At 39.4% G+C, this 21,907-nt stretch overlaps 1 protein-coding gene across 2 annotated transcripts in view; it reads right to left on the minus strand.

The window, feature by feature from the left end:
• The window catches only part of MTUS1 (microtubule associated scaffold protein 1), a 2,531,455-nt gene that overhangs the window by 1,439,345 nt on the left and 1,070,203 nt on the right, over positions 1–21,907 (minus strand). Inside the window, exon 1 of one of the 2 annotated variants that reach the window (XM_044062417.1) lies at positions 6,008–6,263. The exons of the other annotated variant lie outside the window; for it this stretch is intronic. Coding sequence (XP_043918352.1) covers positions 6,008–6,197 — 190 coding nt within the window. The 5' untranslated portion in view covers positions 6,198–6,263. Of the gene's footprint in view, positions 1–6,007; positions 6,264–21,907 lie in introns of those variants that run through there. 2 annotated transcript variants of the gene reach the window in all.

The raw sequence follows: 21,907 nt of genomic DNA on the forward strand, positions 1-21,907 counted from the left end.
TTATTCCCATGTTATAACTGTTATATTCAATTATGAGATTTTTATGGTACTGATTATCCTCAGTCACCCTGTCCTTACTTTCTTCTCTTATAGTTTTAAAATCCATTCTACCCATAATTGGTTTGAATCTGTCTGCCCTACCAATTTCCACTTCCCTTCTAATGTCATATACAAATTTCTCTGGGTATCCCCTTTCTATGAACATTTTTTGCAGAGTGTTACATTCAACCAAAAAGTCTTCATCCAGGGTAGTCATCCTTGATCCCCTAACAAACTGCCCTTTAACAATGTTACGCTTGCAGTGTAGGGGATGCGCACTTTCATAATGCAAATAGGAATTGACATAAGTTTTTTTCCTATATACCCTGGATGAAAAGACTTCACATATTATTTTTAACCAATTCAACGTCTAAATATTGTAATACCTCATAGTTCATATTATATGTAAACTTAAGGAAGTTGGTAGTTTTACCAATATATTCTAGAAACTCATTGAATCTTTCATACCCCCCTATCCAAAAAATAACTATATCGTCTAGGAATCTTTTGTACAGGATCCATTCCTTCCTAAACTCTGATTTTAATATGTATTCTTCTTCCCATTTGGACAAGACTATATTGGCAAATGTTGGTGCACATGCTGCACCCATGGACACCCCAGTCCTCTGTTGAAAATATTCTCCATCAAATAACAAAAAATTGTATTTTAGGACAGTGTCCATGAGTGCCACTGATAAAATTTTATCTTCTTGTGTCATAGTCTTGTCCAAGAATACACATTCCTCAAACCACTTCATTCCACTACTATGTGGTATGCAGGAAAAAAGATCCACTATATCTATAGTTATGAATATTAGGTCCGTACTATAACATTCAGGTGTTAATTGTTTTAAAAAATCCCATGAGTCTTTAAGTATTACTTTATTACTTGTCCAAATATGTTTCACAGGATATCTATATATTTTGCTAGGGGTTCTGTTTTGGACCCTCCTGCAGTAACTATAGGTCTTAAGGGTGGGTCCATCACATTTTTATGGACTTTCGGGATTCCGAACATAGTGGCCATCTTAGGTTTTGTAACTGTTAGAAACCTGTATAATTCAGGTTTCAACACTTTTTCTAATACCAAATCATTCAGCATGTTATCTATTCGAAAATATGCCACATTTACCTCATTTTTAGATACTACTGAATATTTAGTTTCGTCTCTTAATATCATATTCATCTTTCCCTCATAAATTATGTTGTCCATGATGACGACACCTCTTATCAGGTTTCATTACTCTGATCGTGTCCTCATTAATCAATTCTGTTAATGCTTCTTTTTCATCTTTATTTAAATTGCTATCGCAAATTTTCCTATTATAATTTTTATGTTCAGATCTAATACCTTCTTCCAGAATTCTTTCAAAATTTCGTAACTGAGGTAATAAAGGTGGATTAAAAGTAGATTTCTTTTTCAATTTAGTACCTCTAATGTCACTAATGTAACCATTACTACTTGCCAAGACACTCAAATTTATTCTACGCATAAACAACTTGGTGTCCAGAATTGTGGTGGCGGTGTCTCCCTTTGAACTAGGGAATATTCCTTCTATATTTATGAACTACCTAAACCACAAAATTGAAAATCATAATTCATTTTAACAACATAATACTCACACCTATCACATAATGGGAAGGAGGAGGGAAAAGCCAGAAAATTACAAGCTAACGGGTCGATGACCAAAAAAGATACAAACCAGAGCTTGACAGTCACATTAGAGTCTGTCAAAGTGGGAAACGAGATCTGAGGTATATAGGGTGCAAGGTATTGCGGGTAGAGAAGGCAGAGCTCTAGAGTTGAAGTCTCTTGGAAAGGCCTGCTTCAGATCAAAGTCAGACCTGATAACCCACAAGTTAAATCTGGACAAAAAAGAAACACAAAAACACAAATCAATAAATTGTTACCAATCACTGCTGACAATGAATACAGAGATAAGTCCTCTTTTTTTTTTTTTTTGGTTAGTCATTTGGAGTAAGTTTATAACATTTGGGGTACTGGAAAACTGCAGAAATGATAATACATTTTAGAATAACAGTGATTTATTGTATATGACAGACATGATTTTCTGCTAGACAAAGGAAGGAGTTTTGCCCAAAGTGGTGCACATATTACAGTTAAGTTATATTTGGGGGTGGGGGTGCAAAAGAACTTGTTCAAAAATAATATGTTTATAAAATCCATGTTTAATGTGGGTTTGAGCATTCACATGAAATTTACTGTAATGCCCTTAACACTGAAAAAAATCACTAGATCTAACCTCTCATTAATGCTTCTCATTGTAGTGCAGAAAGTAAATGCACTGATTAATAGTAAAGTCTCATAAGAGCTACAAGGTTTGCCTCTTCACAGACATACAAACTAGCCACACATGTATGCCAACTGTGTAGACACATGTATATCCAGTATCTGTTTATATTCAGACACATTACACAGACATAAGATGGGACAAACTACTTCCTTTTTTGAAGAACAGTCCCACTTAACAAAACAGAGTGCTTGTGCTTTGATTTTACTTCAGTGCACTAAATGTTCCCTCCCAATCACAAAACCATTCCTCATCAACATGTGCATGTCTCAGAGTACAGACCAGTGTTCCTCAGCACATATGTACAAAGAAATAGATATGCCTAACAAGTATGTTCTGGGACAACACAAGCAAATAAAAATGTTTAGCCTGACAAAACCTAGAGTTATGGATATATAACATTGCTCCTGCAGAATACCATTAAAGTCTTATGAAACTCTGCTTGCACTCTTAGATGCATCACTTGCAGCTCTGCCACAGATACGGTTCCACAAGGACAAAGTCAAACTAAGCAAGATACTTTTCAGAATAGGGTCTATTCTATCAGCAGGTTTTCTTGAAGCCCCCTTGATATCATCCAACTAGTCAAATGCAGCTTTCAGACTTGTACATTTTACACAGGAGTTGCTCATTTCCCCACTTAATTACTTGGTTATAACTACATCCAGAGCCCCAAAACCTAAAAGTATAGTGAGATCAGATGGTTGCAATGACATGGTCTTTGGTAAATTGACCAGGTGTATAACTATTGTGCACCACTCCTCCAAAAAGTTCATGTTTCAATACCAGTTAGCCACTTGGGCTATACAAGTACTCTGCATCCTTATTTTGCATCAACATATAAATACTAACTGTAGGTTTTAAACATGTGGCAGAATTGCCATTACAGATCTGATAGTTGTACTAAACACACCACTTCCTTAGCTGTAAACAAAAGCACCCTCACCTACTTAATGCAAGATAACATTAACACCCAACCTGCCATCTCACTTTGCAAACTACCACATTGAGTGTACTCAGACAGTGCAGAAAGGCAATACACTTGCCTTTAGTGCTAGAGGATCAGAAGTCTGCGGGTTCTGCCCCCACACGAGATACTGAGATTCATTTTTCCAATACGGATATCGCAGTGCTGCCTGGGAGATGGGTGACTGCACTACTACATGGGCCATTCTTTAGATGAGATGTTAAATGAAAGCCCCATTTGCTTGAGCTGGCTGCAGCTCAAGTGGATGTAAAATATCACATGGCACTTCTAGATAGAATTCCGCTGGTGTCCTTGCCAAATTTCCCTTATTAAGTACAAATACTAATGCTACCGTACTGGGACCAAACTGGTCAAAACTGTAAACTAAATCAGTCAGTGTTAGTGGTGCAACAGAGATCGTACACTTACCTTTGGTGCAGAAAGCTGTAGGTTTTATTCCCACACCAGGTATATGGATTGCTGACCTGCAGTGTAGCATAAGTGGGGTGGGGACACACTCCTGAGTGTGCTCTCATTCAGATGAGATGTTAAACTGATGCATTATCTACTTCAGCTGGCGGTAACTCAGGTGGATGTAAAATGTTCTCAGTGCACCTACTGAAGTGAGTAGGTTAAGCTCCTCAGTGAGATGGCTAAATTTCCCTAGTAGTGCACATACCACCTCGGGGGTCTCCCCTGAAGAGAGGCCAATAGCTTATTGGGACTAATCCGCTCAAAGGATAAATAAATAAATGACTTGCTGAACAAGTTTGTCTCACTGCTACACTGAGGTGTTGCCAATGTCATGCCCAAAGTTCCAAATTGCACGTGTATATACCACATTCAGACATGAGTGCCATTTCAGAAGGCACACTAGTGTTTATAATTCAAGATGCATACTCAGAAATGTACCCAGTGCCACTTGAAATATATCCGCTCCTCCCTCACCATTGGGTTTTATGGAAGGCAAAATTGTCAACCGCCTTTAACAGGAGAGATCTGAAAAACAACAACTTCTGAAAGGGAAAAGAGTCCTGGGAAACTAAATGGCATAAATACTCCACTACTATAAAAGCTTCCATAACAGTAGATTAAGCAGTATTAGATACACCAATATCTTTTACAACTGTGTAGTGAAGTGATGGGTACAACCTAAAGTTTTACATCAAGGAACACTTTATAGTCAAAAAATGCTGCTTCAAAGAACCACCACTTATGAAGGTCAGTCATTACTTTAAGCTTGCAGAATTACAAGTTATACTTAAACTCATTTATACTGCTAGAATACTATTTTGCCACTGTTTAATCTCAGTTACGCATAACGTTTCTACAGATTTATCTCCTACATATATGGTGGTAGAAGAGTTGGATGAGACATTTGTTCAAATAGCGGCTTTACTCCAACTCATCAAAACAAACATTATTCCAGGAAAAAGGGACTTTTAGTCACAAGAGAGACCAAATCCTGAAAAGTGGTTATACAAAACATTTTTCACAAAATGGCAAAACAGAGTTGCAGTTTATATATCCAAACACACAGATGTGCACCTGCACACACACCACACACACATAGACCTTGTGAAGATGCTGTGTACAAGTACTTTCTATTCCCACTGCTCAAAAATGCAACTGGAACATTTATTTACATTTCTTAATTTGAGTGACATTTTCCTTAAAATGGCTAAAAATAGATTTCTATATTAGGTAACAAACTCCACAGTAGCTGTGATTTTACTACAGTAACAGATGATGCCTGAATTCTGGCAACAGCAACTTCAAATGTAGCAAAATATTAACAGCATCACTACTAATGTTTTCAGTGACAAATTTCACATTTTAAATAAACAGGCTTGATACTACACTTGACATTTTAAGCAGGAACAGATGTGTATTCAATCTACTTTGTATAACAAAGGAATTCTTTTGTGGCTGCAATGTACAAACCAAGCTGAAGTAGACAGCATTCAGAAACCTAGTGCAAAATTAATTTACATGTTTTAACACCAGTCCTACATCCAACCGATTATGAAACCGCCTCTGTATTTTAACCATTATAAATCCCAATCTATCTATTCAACTTCCTCCACAGCCTTCTGCATCATTATTCATTTACAAAGAAAAACACGTGTTCCAAGACATGGCTAATGAATACCCACTATTAATGCTTTCTAGGGCAAGCAGAAAAAAAAAAGTGCATCCATAATCTAACAGCAGCTGAAATGCAACACAGTGTTCTAGAGAAAAATAACTGAAAACACAGATGAAAGTGCATTAAGTGTCCTGTGGAAGCCATGTCTCAATTACACTACATTCTTTATCCAGTCAGCTGAATGAGCGCTACAGACAGACAGAATTTATTTCAGTAATATAAAAGAGCCAATCAGATATGAAGGTTTCAAATTCAAAATGTATCTGCTTATACTGAAAAAAAATGTTGAAAAAAATACTTTTGTTTCAACATAAACAGGGACTGCTATTCCTACCCCTCATTTCAGTAAATCTCCACATCTGGTAAAACCTGAACAGCAGCATTCTAACCTTTTAATACCACAGCTTAAAACCAAGCATGCTGCAAAACAAAAGGCACTTAAATGTCACATGAAAACAAATGTACAGCAGTATATAAACAGAAGCCATGTGTACTGTAATCTCTCTGGTAAACAGTAAGTAAAAAATACTATTAACTTACTTCTCCTGCCAGTAAAGGTAGCTAACAAAGGAATTATACAAAAGCTGTAGGATCCAACTATGAAGAGGGTCACCAAGGTTACATCACACTGACTTCCTGAAACAGCCGAGGGCATCAGTGTGGAGTTCACAAAAAGACGTGGAGAGAAATCCGTCTGAGTACAGCTGCGAAGCCCTCCTGGTATAGTCATTGAAAAGGATCATAGGAAACAACACATTGCAAGTATTTCAGCCATATTCACCCTCTTGTTTCTTCCACGCTTCCTCTTGGTGAATTAGTGTGGAAAAAATGCAAACGGACAAGCATCAGTGTGAATGTGAACTAGCCAGATAAGGAAGCTGGCCAATCAGACTAGGCAGAAGCAAAATCTGCAGGCTATCATGTAGGATACTCGTGCTGAAATCTATAGCAACAGATTCCTACAGCAAACCCCTTTGTTTAAGGAGCAAAACAGTACAGTGAAGGGGATCAAAAGCCACTCCTTTCATTCAGCATAGTAAAGGAATCAACCTACTCAAAAATGCAAACCGTAAGAATTACATTTGTAGCAGCCAAAAGATTTAGAATAAATATATTCAAAAATACTACAGAGAAGTAGTGCAATGTGGGGTGCACGTTTAACAAAAGTAATAACTTAAGCAGACATATTTAAAAATATACTGTTCATTTATACACATCTGCACGTTTTATTTTAACTTCTCCTTGCATGCCATCAAACCTCTGTTTAAACATGTTTATGAATTTTTATATAAAAATACCTAAAGGGGGCAATTTCTTGCTCCCAAGAGGTGATGCTTAGTTCTTGTTTTATTTCTGAGGAATATGGGTAGCAATTTCTGTGTGTACTAAATATACAAACTTGTTTCCCCTTCTCTTGAATGCATGTCCACAGTTTGTTTTTACGATAATGCCAAACGATATCAGTGTGCCTTTCATTATTCTACCGTACTATCCCCACAGCTTCAGGCTGCGCAAAGCTAAAAGAAACTGACATTCACTACCAGCAATGTGCTTCCCTTGAGAAAACGCTACAGTTCTATATACAATATAGTTTTGTGTGCGCTGGCATGTAGCCATTAAAGCACTAACTGGTGATTATATGGGAAGATGGTTTATTCAAGCATTAAATCCCAGAATCTCTATGGAAGTGTCATGCCTCAATTTTTCAAGCTCCAGACTTGCTATGCAAAAAATAAATAAGCAGGACAGATGTCCTTTTGCTTCACTCTGTAAAAAGTGCAAAGCATTGCAAGCGACCTGTATCTTGGTTACACTCCATGGAGTAAACAAACACCTGTACGCACCTTAAGACTGAAAATTTTGACAGAGCTTTGAATGTAGATCACCACCAACAGGTCACAACAAAGACAAGAAGCAGATTCTGAAATACCAATGAAAGTTCAGTCTTCTCCCTGCAGTTTAGAAGCTTGGATTTTCTGGGATAGCCACACTGGTGCATTATTTACATACAATTTACTACCTCAACTTGAAGACCTCCTTTAGAAAATAATCTTTATTTATTTTATTTATTTGCAGTTTGTTAACTGGGAAAGCCCATTGGGCCAAAATGAGCCCTTTTTCAATGGTGGCCCGGGGAGAAAAGCTCCACGTACAATATTATAAAAATTAAAAACTAAAAAATATTACAAGATTTAAAAACCGCCAGAAACAAATTGACGTAACAACAAAGCATTTTGTGGTATATAGCATAACAAAGCATTCTGTGATGCATGGGATATCAAAGCATTCTGTAGTACACGGCGGTAAAAACATAGCAAGTGTTAGGTTGAATTTGTGAAAGAAAGCTTGAAGGAAGTAGGAGTCAAGTAGGCAGAAGTTAGGAAGGGTGATCTTTATTCTTCAGCTCAGTCTGTTCAAAGTTTACCTTATCTTCCCCTCCTCTAAAGACTAAAAAATATGACCTTGCAATTTGAGCACAGGATGTCAATGTTAAGTCTTCATTTCTAGACTTCTCACAATTTCATCTCTATTCTTGTCTATATTTATACTGATGAATGAAATGGGAATGAAAAATGTACCACTTATTTCGCAAAGAAACATTACAGATTTTCAGAAAACACTGGTCTTTTATTGCAACATCAGTGCAAACTTCACATCCAACTAAACGCCGCCCTCCAAAGAAAACTGAAAATATTGCGTGTCTGATGTTTAACATGTAACACTATGGAGTAAAGGCACACTCAAATCAAAGTGCTGCTGGCAGTGGCAGAATAATCAGGTTATTTGCTGTAAATGGACCTTTACCAGCTTTGTGCTGAACAGGTTCATTACTACAGTGACAAACATCACTATAAAACTGAGTTGACTATGGGCATAGTTTCTAGTGCTAGTACTGTAGAAAGTGCACCTAAGAGGCAATGGTTTGCCTTATACACACACTATCACATAGGGCTGTGCAAGGCAGACCAGCTTAACTCTGAGCTCTAGAAGCGAACTAGGAAAATTAACTGTTCTGTTAAGGATCACACTCTTGAATAACCAAATTTACTTGCCCACATGGTCAAAGTGGAATTCGTGAATCTGTTTTTTTCTGTAAAATCAGGAGTTAAGATTTTAACATGATGTTCCCCACACTGTAGTAAAGTTTTGGTGAATTACAGCACGGTTGCATTGGTCCAGCTTCCTGTATCATAACCACTAGTCCCCAGCCCAGAACATATTTCTTTTGACTGCCAGTGACTATAGTCCTATTTTTTGGCCACCTATACAAATATTTTTTCTTGATGTTTGGAATCTGTTGTTCATTCAGTGTAGTCCTCATTGTTTAATTTTCCTTTTTTGACCAGGTTAGCCACACTAAGCACAGCCTTTTTACTCCAAAGGGATGGCCAATGCAGAATGCAAACTGACTAAAGGCAATTTGACCAAGACACAAGGGGAAACTCCCTACTTTCTTCAAAAAGTGCCATGGATCTTTCACAATCTATCTTAGCTATCGCTAACTTGAACAGATGGGAAGTCAATTTGACATCTCACCCAAAGACTGGCACCCTTAGAAGTGCAGGATCCCATTTTGCTACACTGCTGTGTTAGCACTGGAAAATGAATCAAGCACATTAGTTGGTACGCAAAACCCACACTCTTCTGATTTTTCAAGCAATAAAGGCAAGTGCGCTACCTACTGACAAGGTCTAATGATTTCGGGTAACCTAAATGGGCAAACTTAAACCATTCTGCTTCATCTTCTAGGCTGCTCATGCATTAAACTGATCTACCCTGCTTTTATGTAGACTTCTTCTATTAACTTTAGCTTTCACAGTAGGACACAGTAGGACACAAAGTTAAAATAAAAACTTTTGAGGTATGAAAGCACACAAAACTGATTATGGTTTTACAAAACACATGCAGGGCTCCTTAACAATGTCAGGTTCTTACAAGGTTTGAGTTGCCTTGGTAGATAAAGCAGCAAAGTACTCTTTTTATAAATCAAAACTTTTTACTGAAGCCTTAACCTCCTAGGTACAATATAGAAATCATTAATTTCTTCCATATATTCTACAGTTATGTGCCTATGGTTCAATCATCACCTGGCCAAAAAAAAACAAAAACAAATTTAAGTAACATCTGGCATGCACTGAACCAGCTATCTATCAAGGAGCTCATCCTTGTACAAGAGATTAATTTTTGTATGCTGTGATGATCCCCTACCTAAAGCTAGGGCAGTAACTAAGGAGCCTCAATCCTCACCACGGTCTCCGGTAAAGGAGAGTTACTGAAAGCAGGTATAGAACACACAATTTCCCCTAAGGGTACACTGGGAAACAGGTTCTAAACCTGGGACTGAACTATTTGCTTCAATCCAGATCCCCAAATGACTCTTCACACTACCCACTGAAGAGCAATGCATCCCAGCTCTAGGTATTCAACATACTCACTCAAATATCTGATAATCAACACATACACACACTCTTGGGAAACACTGGCACAGATTCATCTGCTATGTCCTCTTTCCCAAATTATACAGTAAAGCAAGCCGTCACCAGTCAGAATACCATGATACCCTTCAAAAGGGGTGTTTAATTATATCGGGTAAAATAAATGTTGATATAAAAGGTAGCATGAAATCCAAGCATTGAGGCTTTTCAGAGTGGCCCTGGTGTTATCACAATAAGCTTACTTACACTCAGGTTACTGAAACACTTTCTCAATAGCCAACCACAATAAAAAAGTAATAAAGTATTTAATAAATAAAAAAATATTTAAAACGTGTATACACTGAATAACTGATTTCAATAAACCAGAGTTTCACACAGGAATTAGGAAAATAACACTGTAGGATAGTTTTTTTCTTCAATCAGTGTGAAACCTAACTGCAGATCAGTAACTGTCTAAAGATTAACTGAACCTGTCCAATTTAATTAGCTCAGCAAGGCAAGATGATGCTCTTACTTCTGCATGCAAAATAAGAATATATGTCCACTTTTCAGGCTGTTGTCCAGTCTTCAGCAACTGGAATAGCTATTTCCTTCTATTTCTGCTGAACATCTATGGAAAACTGAGTGATAAATACTGATCTGAAAAACAACCACTGACTACTACAACTGCTGCAACTGAACTACACTGACTTCAGTTTGCTCAAGTGCGCATTTTATAGCAGAATCTTTAAAAGCGTCACAGAAAAGCGGTTATGAAAAGAATTCTACTCTCTCATTTCAAACTTTTAAAAAGTAAAAGAAAAACAGCTGCTGTGGAGATTCACATTCCTTTCAGCTCTTGGCACATGATATGAAATGTACCTAGGTCAGCTGAATGTGCACCTTGCATTCTAGAATTTTTTTTTTAACACTGTTTGATTCGAAACATCTTACACAAATCAAAAGAAACAATTAAAAAAAAGCTTACTTTACAAAATTATAGTCCTGGTCATGCTGGCATATATAATGGTGGGTAATTTACAATTATTTACAAAACTGCAGGCCAGACATGGTAGCAGCATACAATATCACGAGACTTATCTTCACATATGCCATTGCCCAAGGGAGTCTTTGTTCATATTCTATCCCTCCTTCCACATCATATTTATTGGAATGTATTAATAGGGACAGATTGTCAGCAAAGTACGACCCGCCTTCTTAGGTGCAGACCCTGGGAGAAATGTTCCGCATACCAGATTTTACCAAAACGGTTGCAAGCCATAATATCAAATTACCACTTAAATACAACAGTGCTTAAAGGACAACAATACAAATTAAAGTTGGCCACAACAAAATTCAAACAAAATAGGCAGTAGGAGGCCATTTGGCAGGTAAGGTCAGTTGTTGTTGTTTTGTCTTTTTCAGCTTTTTCCCTGTAGGCGGTCGCCACAGCGAAAGTCTGGTCCGCTTAATGATTGGCAGTAGATTTTTTACTAAATGCCAAGGTGCTAGCTCGACGTTCAACCTTCCATTATGCAATGTCTTTAAACAGAAGGCTCCACTGCCATGAGGGCCTGTAATTCAGAAACCCTTCTTGCAGAGGTAATGGCCAACAAAAAGCAGTTTTCCATGATAAATACTTTAACTTTCGGCAGTAGCTGCAGGCTCAAAAGGTTGTAGAGTAAGTTTTTCCAACACAAAATTGAGATCCCAAGCAGGAGTAGGAGCTCGTGGGGTCTTATATTCTTTGCCCTCTAAGAAACTGCTTAAACCAAGGATGAGAGAATAAAGGAGGGTCACAATCATAGTGAGCAGAAATGGCTGCAGCATGGACCTTTATTGAGGAGAAAGACAAACCCTTGTCCAATAATTCCAGTAAGATATTGAAGAGCAACACTTAAATCAGGTTTGGAGACATCAAAGTCCTTTCCTTTGCTCCAAATAAAAAATCTCCTCCATTTATCAGCGTACACTTTCCTGGTACTAGGCCTCCTGGCCTCCAAAATAACATTCAAAACTTGTTGTGGAAGCTGAGACCCTCCAGAGTCTAAAACAGAATATGCCAGGCTGTTAGATGCAGAGACTGAATCTTGACATTGAGGAAGTGACTGCCCTCTTGTGACAGAGGTGCGGAATCAAAGGCAGAGGCCACGGAGGTTCTCGTACTAAACTCCTCAGTAGTGGGTACCAGTGTTGTCGAGGCCAATCCGGTGCTATCAAAATCATGGTTGGCTTGTCTTGTCTGGCCTTCAAAGTACCTTGGGAAGAAGAGGCAGAGGTGGAAAGGCATATACATGCAGATTGTTCCAACTGAAAGATAGAGCGTCCACCTTCAAGCTGTGTGATGAAACATTTTGTGCAAAACTTTGGCAACTGGTAATTTAGTGGAGAAGCGAACAGATCTATGTCTGGAGTTCCCCATAACACTGTCAACTGTTGAAATACATGAGGATCCAATTTCCACTCGTGAGGATCCACTATTTGTCTGCTCAATACATCTGCTAAGGAGTTCTGTGCTCCTGGTAGAAACCTTGCCTGAAGATTGAGGTGTAGATTGAGAGCAGTTTCCACAGAATCATCGCTTGCCTGCAAAGAGGGTAAGAATGGGTTCCCCCTGCTTGTTGATGTACCACATGACAGTAGTGTTGTCTGTTTGAATCAACACCTGCCCTGGAATGAAGTAAATCTTTGAAAGCCATCAATGCAAACTGGACTGCTAACATTTCCTTCAAGTTGATATGCAAATGTTGGAGTTTGACAGGCCACGTGTTTTGCACCCATTTTCCATTGAGGTGTGCTCCCCAAGCCTTGTCCGAGGCATCTGTCGTTAGAATCTGACTCGCCTCTGGCGGGTCACAGAGAGTCCCTTGTTTAGGTGACATTCCTGAGCCCACCACAAAAACTCCTTCTGAATGCAAGGTATTATCTGAATGACAGTGTCTAGATCTTGGCAGTGCTGTGTCCACACATTTTTGAGATACCATTGAAGCTTCCTCATATGCAATTTGGCATTGGGAAGCACCAGAATACAAGATGCCATGAACCCCAAGGCTTGAAGGACTGTCCTTGCAGTCAGCCTGGACCGAGAGACATTTGCTGGAAATAAAGAGAAAGGCTTCTTTGTTTGTCGGGGGTCAAAAAGCCATCTGGGAAGCTGTATTCAGTCTCACACCCAGAAAGCACATGTCCTGAGAGGGTACTAGACTGGACTTTGTTTAGTTCACAGAATACCCTAGGCATCTTAACACTGCCATCACATACTGTAGATGATGAAGAAGTTTGTCCTTTTCTTGTGCAATAATCAGACAGTCGTCCAAATAAGGATAAATCTGTATTCCTCTTAGTCTGAAAAAAGCTATCACTGGAGCCAGAACCTTTGTGAACACTCTGGGCACAGTAGATAAGCCAAAGGGCAATGCAGAGAACTGATAATGTAAATTTCCAGCCAGCGCAGGTACCTCCTGCAACTGGGCCTGATAGGAACATGAAGGTAAGCCTCTTTGAGATCCAGAGTAACCATCCAGTGATGTTTTCCCAACAGAGGTAAAAGCTGTTGTAAAGTCAGCATCTTGAACTTTGGAATGTCCAGGTAAGTGTTGAGGATAGATAAATCCAAAATTGGTCTCCACGTGTTTCCTTTCTTTGGAACTAGAAACAGGCGAGAATAAATCCTAGGCCCACTTCTGACAGAGGAACTGGCTGTATAGCTCTATTTGAAGAAGTAAAGAAATTTGTCTGTGAGCCTCTATCCTTTGCAGGAGGGGCGTCTGGCATGCCTTTGAAAGGAGGCATGGTATGGAAATAGAACTTGTAACCTCGGTTTATAATGTCCAATACCCATTTGTCCTGGGTGACTAAATGCCAATTTTGCTTGAAGAGAGCCAACTTTCCTCCCAAAGGAGCTGCCAGGCAAGAGGAATCTGGCAGCTGAAAATGCAGGTCATTGGGCCTGTTTACGAAAGGACTGGCCCCTGCCCTCACCAGCAGGTTGAGCAGGCGAACTCCATTGTCTCGGCCTGAAGGTACTCTGAGCTCTGCCCCTACCACGCCTAGATCTACCCCTAGACTGAGAATCAGAAGAAGGGTCGTCCACCCTTAGTAGGCCAATTTCTACTAAACTTTGGAGGTTGTACCTGCAAAAAATCTTTGACAGTCTGCATAGACTTAGCCTTGTCTTCCATTTTCTTTAAGACTGACTCCACAGGAGGACCAAACACAACTTCAGACTGCAAAGGGGCATCCAGAATTCTAGACTTAACATGCTCAGACAAATTCTGATCCTTAAGCCAGGCATGCCTACGAATAACTGAACCAGTGGCAGCCACCCTAGAAGAAGCCTGTAAGGCATCAAAACCACATTGCAAAGAGTGCTTACCCACCTGTTCAGAAATATGCACTAAATCCTGCAATTCTTTACACTCTATGCCCTCTGCCAAAGCATCCACTTTAGATCTTAGCTGAGAAAGGAGGAAATTCTGATACTTCAACATATGAAACTGGCAGTTCAAAGCTCTCATTGCTAAAGTAGAAGAGGTATACACCTTCTTACCCCATCTATCCAAAGCTCTAGCTTCCTTATCCAGAGGAACTGGATTCTTAACAACAGAGGCTCTAACACCCTTAGGCCCCTGACTAATAGTTTCTGGGTCCGCCCTAGGACTCTTATACAGATATTTATGAGCCTCAGGCACCCTGTAATACCTGTCGGTTTAACTGGGGCAGGAGGCACAGAATCTGGATTAAGGGAAGCTTCGAGAAAACATCTGAAACAACATCCAAAACCGGAGGTATAGCTAAGGGTCTATGCTGTGGTAAAAACAAGAACTCCCTAAGCCTCTTCCGGGAATCAGAGTAATCCTGTCCCTCCCACTTAAAATGCTCCCTCATGGAATGGAGAGTTTCTGAAAATGAAAAATCCTCTGGAGGAGAAGCAGAAGGTGGAATCCTCTGCATCAGAATCAGAATAAGGAGGAAATCTTGAATGTCCTAAGTAGAAGACTCTGAATCATCTGAGGCCTGCTCCAAACTTTCAACTCTGGCTCCATCCTGGGCCTCTTATCAGGAGGGCATAGAACCTCTAATTAAAGTAATCAAATCCTCTGCCATTTTAAGTATGTGCTTTTAGGCACAGACCCTGAAGAACCAGAACTGACACCAGAGGAAGGCAAAACAGACCTGCCCTTAGAAGGAGCCTTAGAAACAGTAGCAGAAGGCCTAACCACCTTAGGCATAGAAGGGAGAATAGTAACCTGAGAGGCCCCTTCAGCCTGGCCTGCCTCCTGAGAGGCCACATCTTGTAAAATCAAAGTTTCCCCCGGGACTCAACAGAAACTTCAGCCGGATCCACCTGTTCAGCTGTAGCTTCTAAAAGGTCCGGTCGAACGGACGAATCATCCTGCCTAGGCTTTAAAGATTTGTCTGCGCTTCTTAGTAGAAGCGGCGCCGGAACATCCGGCGGCATATTATAGTTACACCTCTTGCCAAAGACTAACCTAGCAATCTAACCTCCGTTTTATAGTGCTTATTAAACCTAGCACAAAACCGACACCCGACTATGTCGTGCTCCGGTCCCAAACAAAGGAATACAAAGCGGTGGTAATCCCTATCGGTATCTGTTTCCCACAAGAAATACAATTATTCACTTTTTCTGACATCCGGTAAAGTAACTGAGGCAAGAAAAACAAAAATATTCCCCAGCGGGTACCAGCCAACTTGGTATCGGTCTGAAACTCCAGCGAAAAATTTCAGAAAGCGAGCGGCACTTGCAACTCTGCTTCTGCATCGGACCATGCGGCAAAAAAGACTGAGGATATGACGTCGGTCATGCGCCTTTATACCCTGACGCTCTGATGTCAGATCTAGGCGCCCATGACCGACGTCAGCCTAATACTTTGGTATTCGGGCCGACCGAGGACAGCGGACTACCCATAAGTAAGGACTGCAGCAATGTGAGATGAAGAACATCTGAGTGATAAATACTGATCTGAAAAACAACCACTGACTACTACAACTGCTGCAACTGAACTACACTGACTCAGTGCCTGCGTTTTATAGCAGAATCTTTTAAAAATCACAGAAAGCGGTTATGAAAATTCTACTCTCTCATTTCAAACTTTTAAAAAGTAAAGAAAAACAGCTGCTGTGGAGATTCCATTCCTTTCAGCTCTGGCACATGATGACATCACTCTAGGTCAGCTGAATGGCACCTGCATTCAGAATTTTTTTTTTAACACTGTTTGATTCAAACATCTTACACAAATCAAAGAAACAATTAAAAAAAAAGCTTACTTACAAAATTATAGTCCGTCATGCTGGCATATATAATGCAGGGTAATTTACAATTATTTACAAAACTGCAGTCAGACATGGTAGCAGATACAATATCGGATATCTTCACATATGCCATTGCCCAAGTGGTTCATATTCTATCCCTCCTTCCACATTGTATATTTATTGGAATGTGTTTACCAGGACAGATTGTCAGCAAAGTGACCCCTTCTTAGTGCAGACCCTGGGAGAAATGTTCCGTACACAGATTTTAAAAACACAAATATAATATCAAATTACCAAATACAACAGTGTAAGGACAACAAACAAATTAAAGTTGGCCACATAAAATTCAAACAAAATAGGCAGTAGGAGTACATTTGGCAGGTAAGGTCAGTTGTTGTTGTTTGTCTTTCGGCTTTTTCCCTGTAGGCGGTCGTCACAGCGGAAATCTGGTCCGCTAATGATTGGCAGTAGATTTTTTACTAAATGCCAAGGTGCCAGCTCGACGCCCAACCTTCAACGAAGGCTTGCCCATTTATGCATGCATGTCTTTTGAACGCTACCCAACCGCGGGGAGGACATGCAGACTCCACACAGAAGGCACTCCCCAAGCCAAGCTGAGAATCGAACGGGAGAACCGCTTGCTGTGAGGTAACAACGCTACAGCCGTACAACCACAGCATCAAACGCATTATAACCAAATTTCAGAAAATAAAACAATCCTTCAGTAAGTTAACTTGCACAGAATTGCAATGGATATCAATTTGACAGACCTTAAGGACAGCAAGAGAATTTCTGGCGTACAAAATGATAGTTTACCTATAAAATTTGATTGGCAGAGGTATAAATGCGCAGGTTAAGTGAACTACTATAGCGACAATACAGAAAGCAGAATGCAGTGAGAAGAGGTGTGTATGAGTTGAGGAAGGAGGAGGGGGAGAGAAAGCAGAACAGATCCTATGGTAAATGGAGAAAAACAGATTATGCACGGAGCTAATTGGTAGAGTAGGATAATATTACGGAGTACAAGTAAGAGCTAAAAATGTGAAGATTGTGGATTTACAACAGCTGTGATCAGAGTAAAACTGCTGTAGGACAGATCCAGAAGACCAGGAGTAGCTGCTTGAGTTGGAATTTGAACTAACTGAATGTTAATGTGCTTTTGTTTAAACTGTATGGGCAAGATAGTCCATAGTCTAATGACACAGGAGGAGTACAAGGAGTCACTGACATGGTTATTACAAGTTACACAAAGTGGTTTGCTTGTGGGGCACAGACTTCTATTGGGGAGTATTCTTCTATTACGCTGCTTAGAGCTGGGCATTGTTCAGGTTTGCAGGTGAGTTTGTGTGGGACAATTAGTTGTGAAAAGTTAAGAAGGCATATAGTTCTAGCAGAACAAGCTCTTTAACAGTAAGATAGTAATAGGCCTTGTAAGACTAGTTACCAACACATTTTTGACTTTGTTGTAACATTAATCAAGACGATTTGATTGGGAAATCTATTGATTATGCAGTATGGGCTCAGCATAAAGGAGAGTTGTGATCAAGTGGATTGAAGCACTGTTTTCTTGAGAAACTGGTTAAGGAAAGAGATTCCTATAGGATGTCAAGATTTTGATGAGTTTTTCTTACAGTTTTTTTGTATGGTAATCAAAATTCATCACCAGTAACACCTAGAAGTTTTAAATGGGATACCAGTAAATTCTGTTACTGGTTCATGAGGTTATGGTGACAAGATTTTTTTGGATTGAGAGTTTTGAGATAAATACATTTAACTTAGATTTTTGAGGGGTCAGGAACAGCTGGGAGTTGGACAGTCATGATTTGAATGATGCGAGGGACTTTTGGGTTAGGTTTAGTAGTTCATCTAGATTTGATGTACAGATCAGCGTAGAGTCATCTGCATATTGTACAATGGTAGCATGTTTGCAAGCTGCATCAAGATCTTTGATGAATATGTTACATAGAGGTCTAAGAATGGATCCTTGAGAACTGAAGTGGGATCCTTTGGAAAGGGAAAGAGCAAATTAGAAAAATAAATCGAATTTGTGGGAACAATACAATACAGGAGTGAGGTTTAAGGGAAGGCAGGAATTTTGCAATTTATGTAATGTTGAATAGCAGCTGCTATAAAAAAACAAAAATGTCTATAATGCATGTAAGTGAAAACTGTTAATATGGTTTGTTTTCCTTTCTATTAACATATGTGCCTGTGTGTTGGGTAATAAAACTTAACATGTTTAAAAAGAATGTATAATTGGGGAACTCCAAATGAGATGGGGAGGAAGGCGGAGAGTATGTTCTACCCTTTTATATATCAGGATCTGTCAGAGTGGTAGTTCATAAACCAAGCAATAGGAGTCAAGTCATAGGGAGGACAGTTTTGAAAAGAGATGTGCATGTGTATGGAAGACGCTCAAAAGCTACATACAGTTCTAGGAAAACTCATATCACGCTGTGTGAGATGCAAAAGCTTACTGTCAGTGATATGTTTGATAAGTTGGGATTGTACAAAATGTCTTGAAGATCTTAGCAATGTGGGACAGCATGCCAAGGGGATTATAGATGAAGATGCTAGTAGAGGTACCTACACCTTTGTCTACTGGGAGACTGTAGGATTTTTTCCTAGTGCTGGCATATGATTTTCTTTGAGTGTTTAAATTAAGATGGATTCTTGGGATGCTAGGATAGCAGCAGCTATTTTTCAAGTATGTGGGTAAATTGTCTAAAGCTAGGAAGGTAAGTTTTAGCTGGAGAAGTTTTCATAATGTAGCAGTGAGAAAAGGGCAGAAGTAGAAATATATATTGGAAGTTATGTGATTTAGGGATGGAAGTGTTGGTGTAGTGCTAGAGTTATTTCTAAGTGGAAGTGTTTGAATGAAATAGGAATTGAAATGTCTTTGTATACTTTGTGAGCTAGTGGAGGGGTAGGTTCTGTAGCATGACTTGAGCGAGCACATGAGTTTAACTGTGGATCACAAGAGTTTAGGATTCTTATGGTTTGTTTTGTGAAGGTTTAAATGCTGTGTTTTCTTGTCATGTTCAATTCTGTTTTTTTTTTTCTTCTTTTTTTTTAATTTGGTTTCTGAGTTGTAAAAAGGCTGAGTTTTTGGGCTCAAATTTTGGTTGGTAGAAAGGAAGGCTGGTCTTTCTGAGATGGGATACACATAGGTAGGCCTAGGTGAGAATTACTTGTTGAATCTAGTTGATTTAATACATTTTTGCTTATGGCTAACTGAAGTGTGTTTTTACATTAAAAAGATTGTCTGCAATTCCAGAAAAAAAAAAACACAGGCAGGAATAAAGTGACAACTACTTGTAGTTAGTTGGTACCTTTTAACTTTTGGCTGACCAAACTGTATTTTAAATTAAGACTGGGAAATGCATGAGGAGGCTTAAAGTGAGACCGCTTTATCAGTCAGAGGGCTTTTTATGGACTTTGTTGCTTGGTGTTAATCTGCTCTTGAGAGTTACTTTCGCTGTACTTTTACATTAAGAAATTCCAGGATTACCCATCTTGTGGCAGAAGGTGTTTACCTGGTCTCTCTGCGCTCCCTGGAGTGCTTCCCAACTCCAAGTGTAGGCAGTTATTGCCAGAGGGGACAAGAGTTGTTTTCGGCTTTCTTCTGTCTGCTATAAATTAGGTGCATGTGTGCAGTGCTGCTCACTGTGCCACTGCAGTTAGTCGTGTCCTATATAGTAGCAAACACTTGGCTTATAAACTTTACGTATAAGGCTTACATAGTTAGGATTATAACCTGCAACATGGAAAGGTTTTGTGCAATGTTAAGCTTAGGTCAGTTAGTTAAGCAAGTCGAACAGCTTTAACACCAAATCATAGCATTAACATCTAGCCTTAAACCTAGATACCACTCAGGCGGCCCATGAAAAAACACATTCCTAAACCATAATAGCCCAACCATGATACAGGTCCAAACAATATGAATATGCAATCTCCTAAGTCTCTGTGGCCAGCTTGGTGGATATAGGCATACTGAGAATGTAGCAATTGTCTCATACTCAGACAACTTTTTAATCCTTAAATAAGCCAACACAGTATGCAATAGATGTACATGTACAACTTCTTTGGAAGCAAAAATCTCACAAACATTGCTGTCAAGAACACACAAGTAAACAATACATCCTTCACAAATATTGCTCACCACACACAGACCTTCTTACACTGGGGCACTTAAAAGAAAACCTTCCCAAACCTCAAAGACCTCCTAAGTGATCAAACAGCAGAATTTATCCTCATCAATCATTAAAACACACACCAAAAGCTAAACCAAACACCACTCACAAACCTGCACCCAATGACCCCCAAAGAACAAAGTCCAAAAGTTAACTTGTCCTAAAGGATTCTTTTGTATGACACACAGATGTCTCTCAGCAGGATGGACAAGATAATGGTTAGTTGCCTATCTAAAACCAAGATCAGTAACATCATACATGCACAAGTCACTGCAGATACCAATATGATTCTATCATAGTCCACGTGGGTGTAAATGACCAGAGGTGTACACCACTGGACTATATGAAGAGACCCATTATGATTTCTCTGAGTTTGTGTCACAGACGGGTATGCACCTTGCACTGGGCAGCATTCTAATGTCACCAAAAATGATGCCACAATATGAGCAGAAAATGACAGATTTTAATACTTGGCTTAGTTTCTAGTGTCACTCCAGGGGGATTCAATATCTATTAGCATGGAAGGACATGGTTAACTGACATTTCTTTGTAAGGATGGTCTGCACCTGTCTCCCCCAGGCTTTCGGACAACAGTTAAAAATCTATCCATTCTTTTAGAACATTTATTTAGGCAATTTTAAAGTGACAAAACTACTAAGTTAGCAAAATAAAAAAATTCAAAGCAGTCAAGGTGTTACTGCTCAATGCTGGGAACCCAACCAATAAACTCCACACCCTACAAAGCTCTCCTCACTCTGGAGAATGTGGACATCTGTGGCATTACTGAGACTTCATTTAAAACCACAGAAAGGACTTTGGCAGTACAAGGCTACATGGCCCCTCCACATATTACAGCAGCACAGATGGGGGCTAAAGGTAGAGGTGTCTTGATCTACATTAGCAACAAATGCAACTCCAGGTTGGTTAAACAGGATGATGCCCTGGAGTTCATCCACATCCCAAGTCTCCATAAACAAGGTTACTTACCATGTCCTGGCAAGCTAAAAGTCACACACTGACTCACAAAGCTCACAGCTCTCACCTAGACCTAGTAGAAGGTCTCACCATTCAACCAAATACTCTATTCATGGAAGACTAACTACTCCTCTATAGACTGGAAAATGTATACTGCCTCTAACTCACACGCACATTTCCTACGTTATCAACAAAAACACCCTGGACCAAATAGTGTGCTCTTCAACCAGAGAATCGCAAATACTGGACCTAGTACTCAGCATAGGAGAGCACTGCACCCTTCTCTATGTCATAGCCTCATTGGTGAGGTTGGACCACAAATTGGTTTCTTTTGAAATAAAAATTAACCTGTACAAAAGAACTAAACCAGTAACAGGAACTATTCTACAGAAAACTACATCCAATTAAGAGATAGTTTGTCAAAATTCACAACTCCCTTAAACCCCGAGAAAACCACTATCTATGCAGAATTATTCACATGAATCCTGTACAACATGTAAATGCCTGCATTCAGGCTACAATTACCAATCAGAAGCAAGCCCAACTCTAACGCAAATCAACCCCACTGATGGAATCCTTACATT

Source organism: Protopterus annectens, chromosome 2.part1, assembly GCF_019279795.1.
Source record: "Protopterus annectens isolate FY-2018-M chromosome 2.part1, PAN1.0, whole genome shotgun sequence".
Classification (NCBI taxonomy): Eukaryota; Metazoa; Chordata; order Ceratodontiformes; family Protopteridae; genus Protopterus; species Protopterus annectens.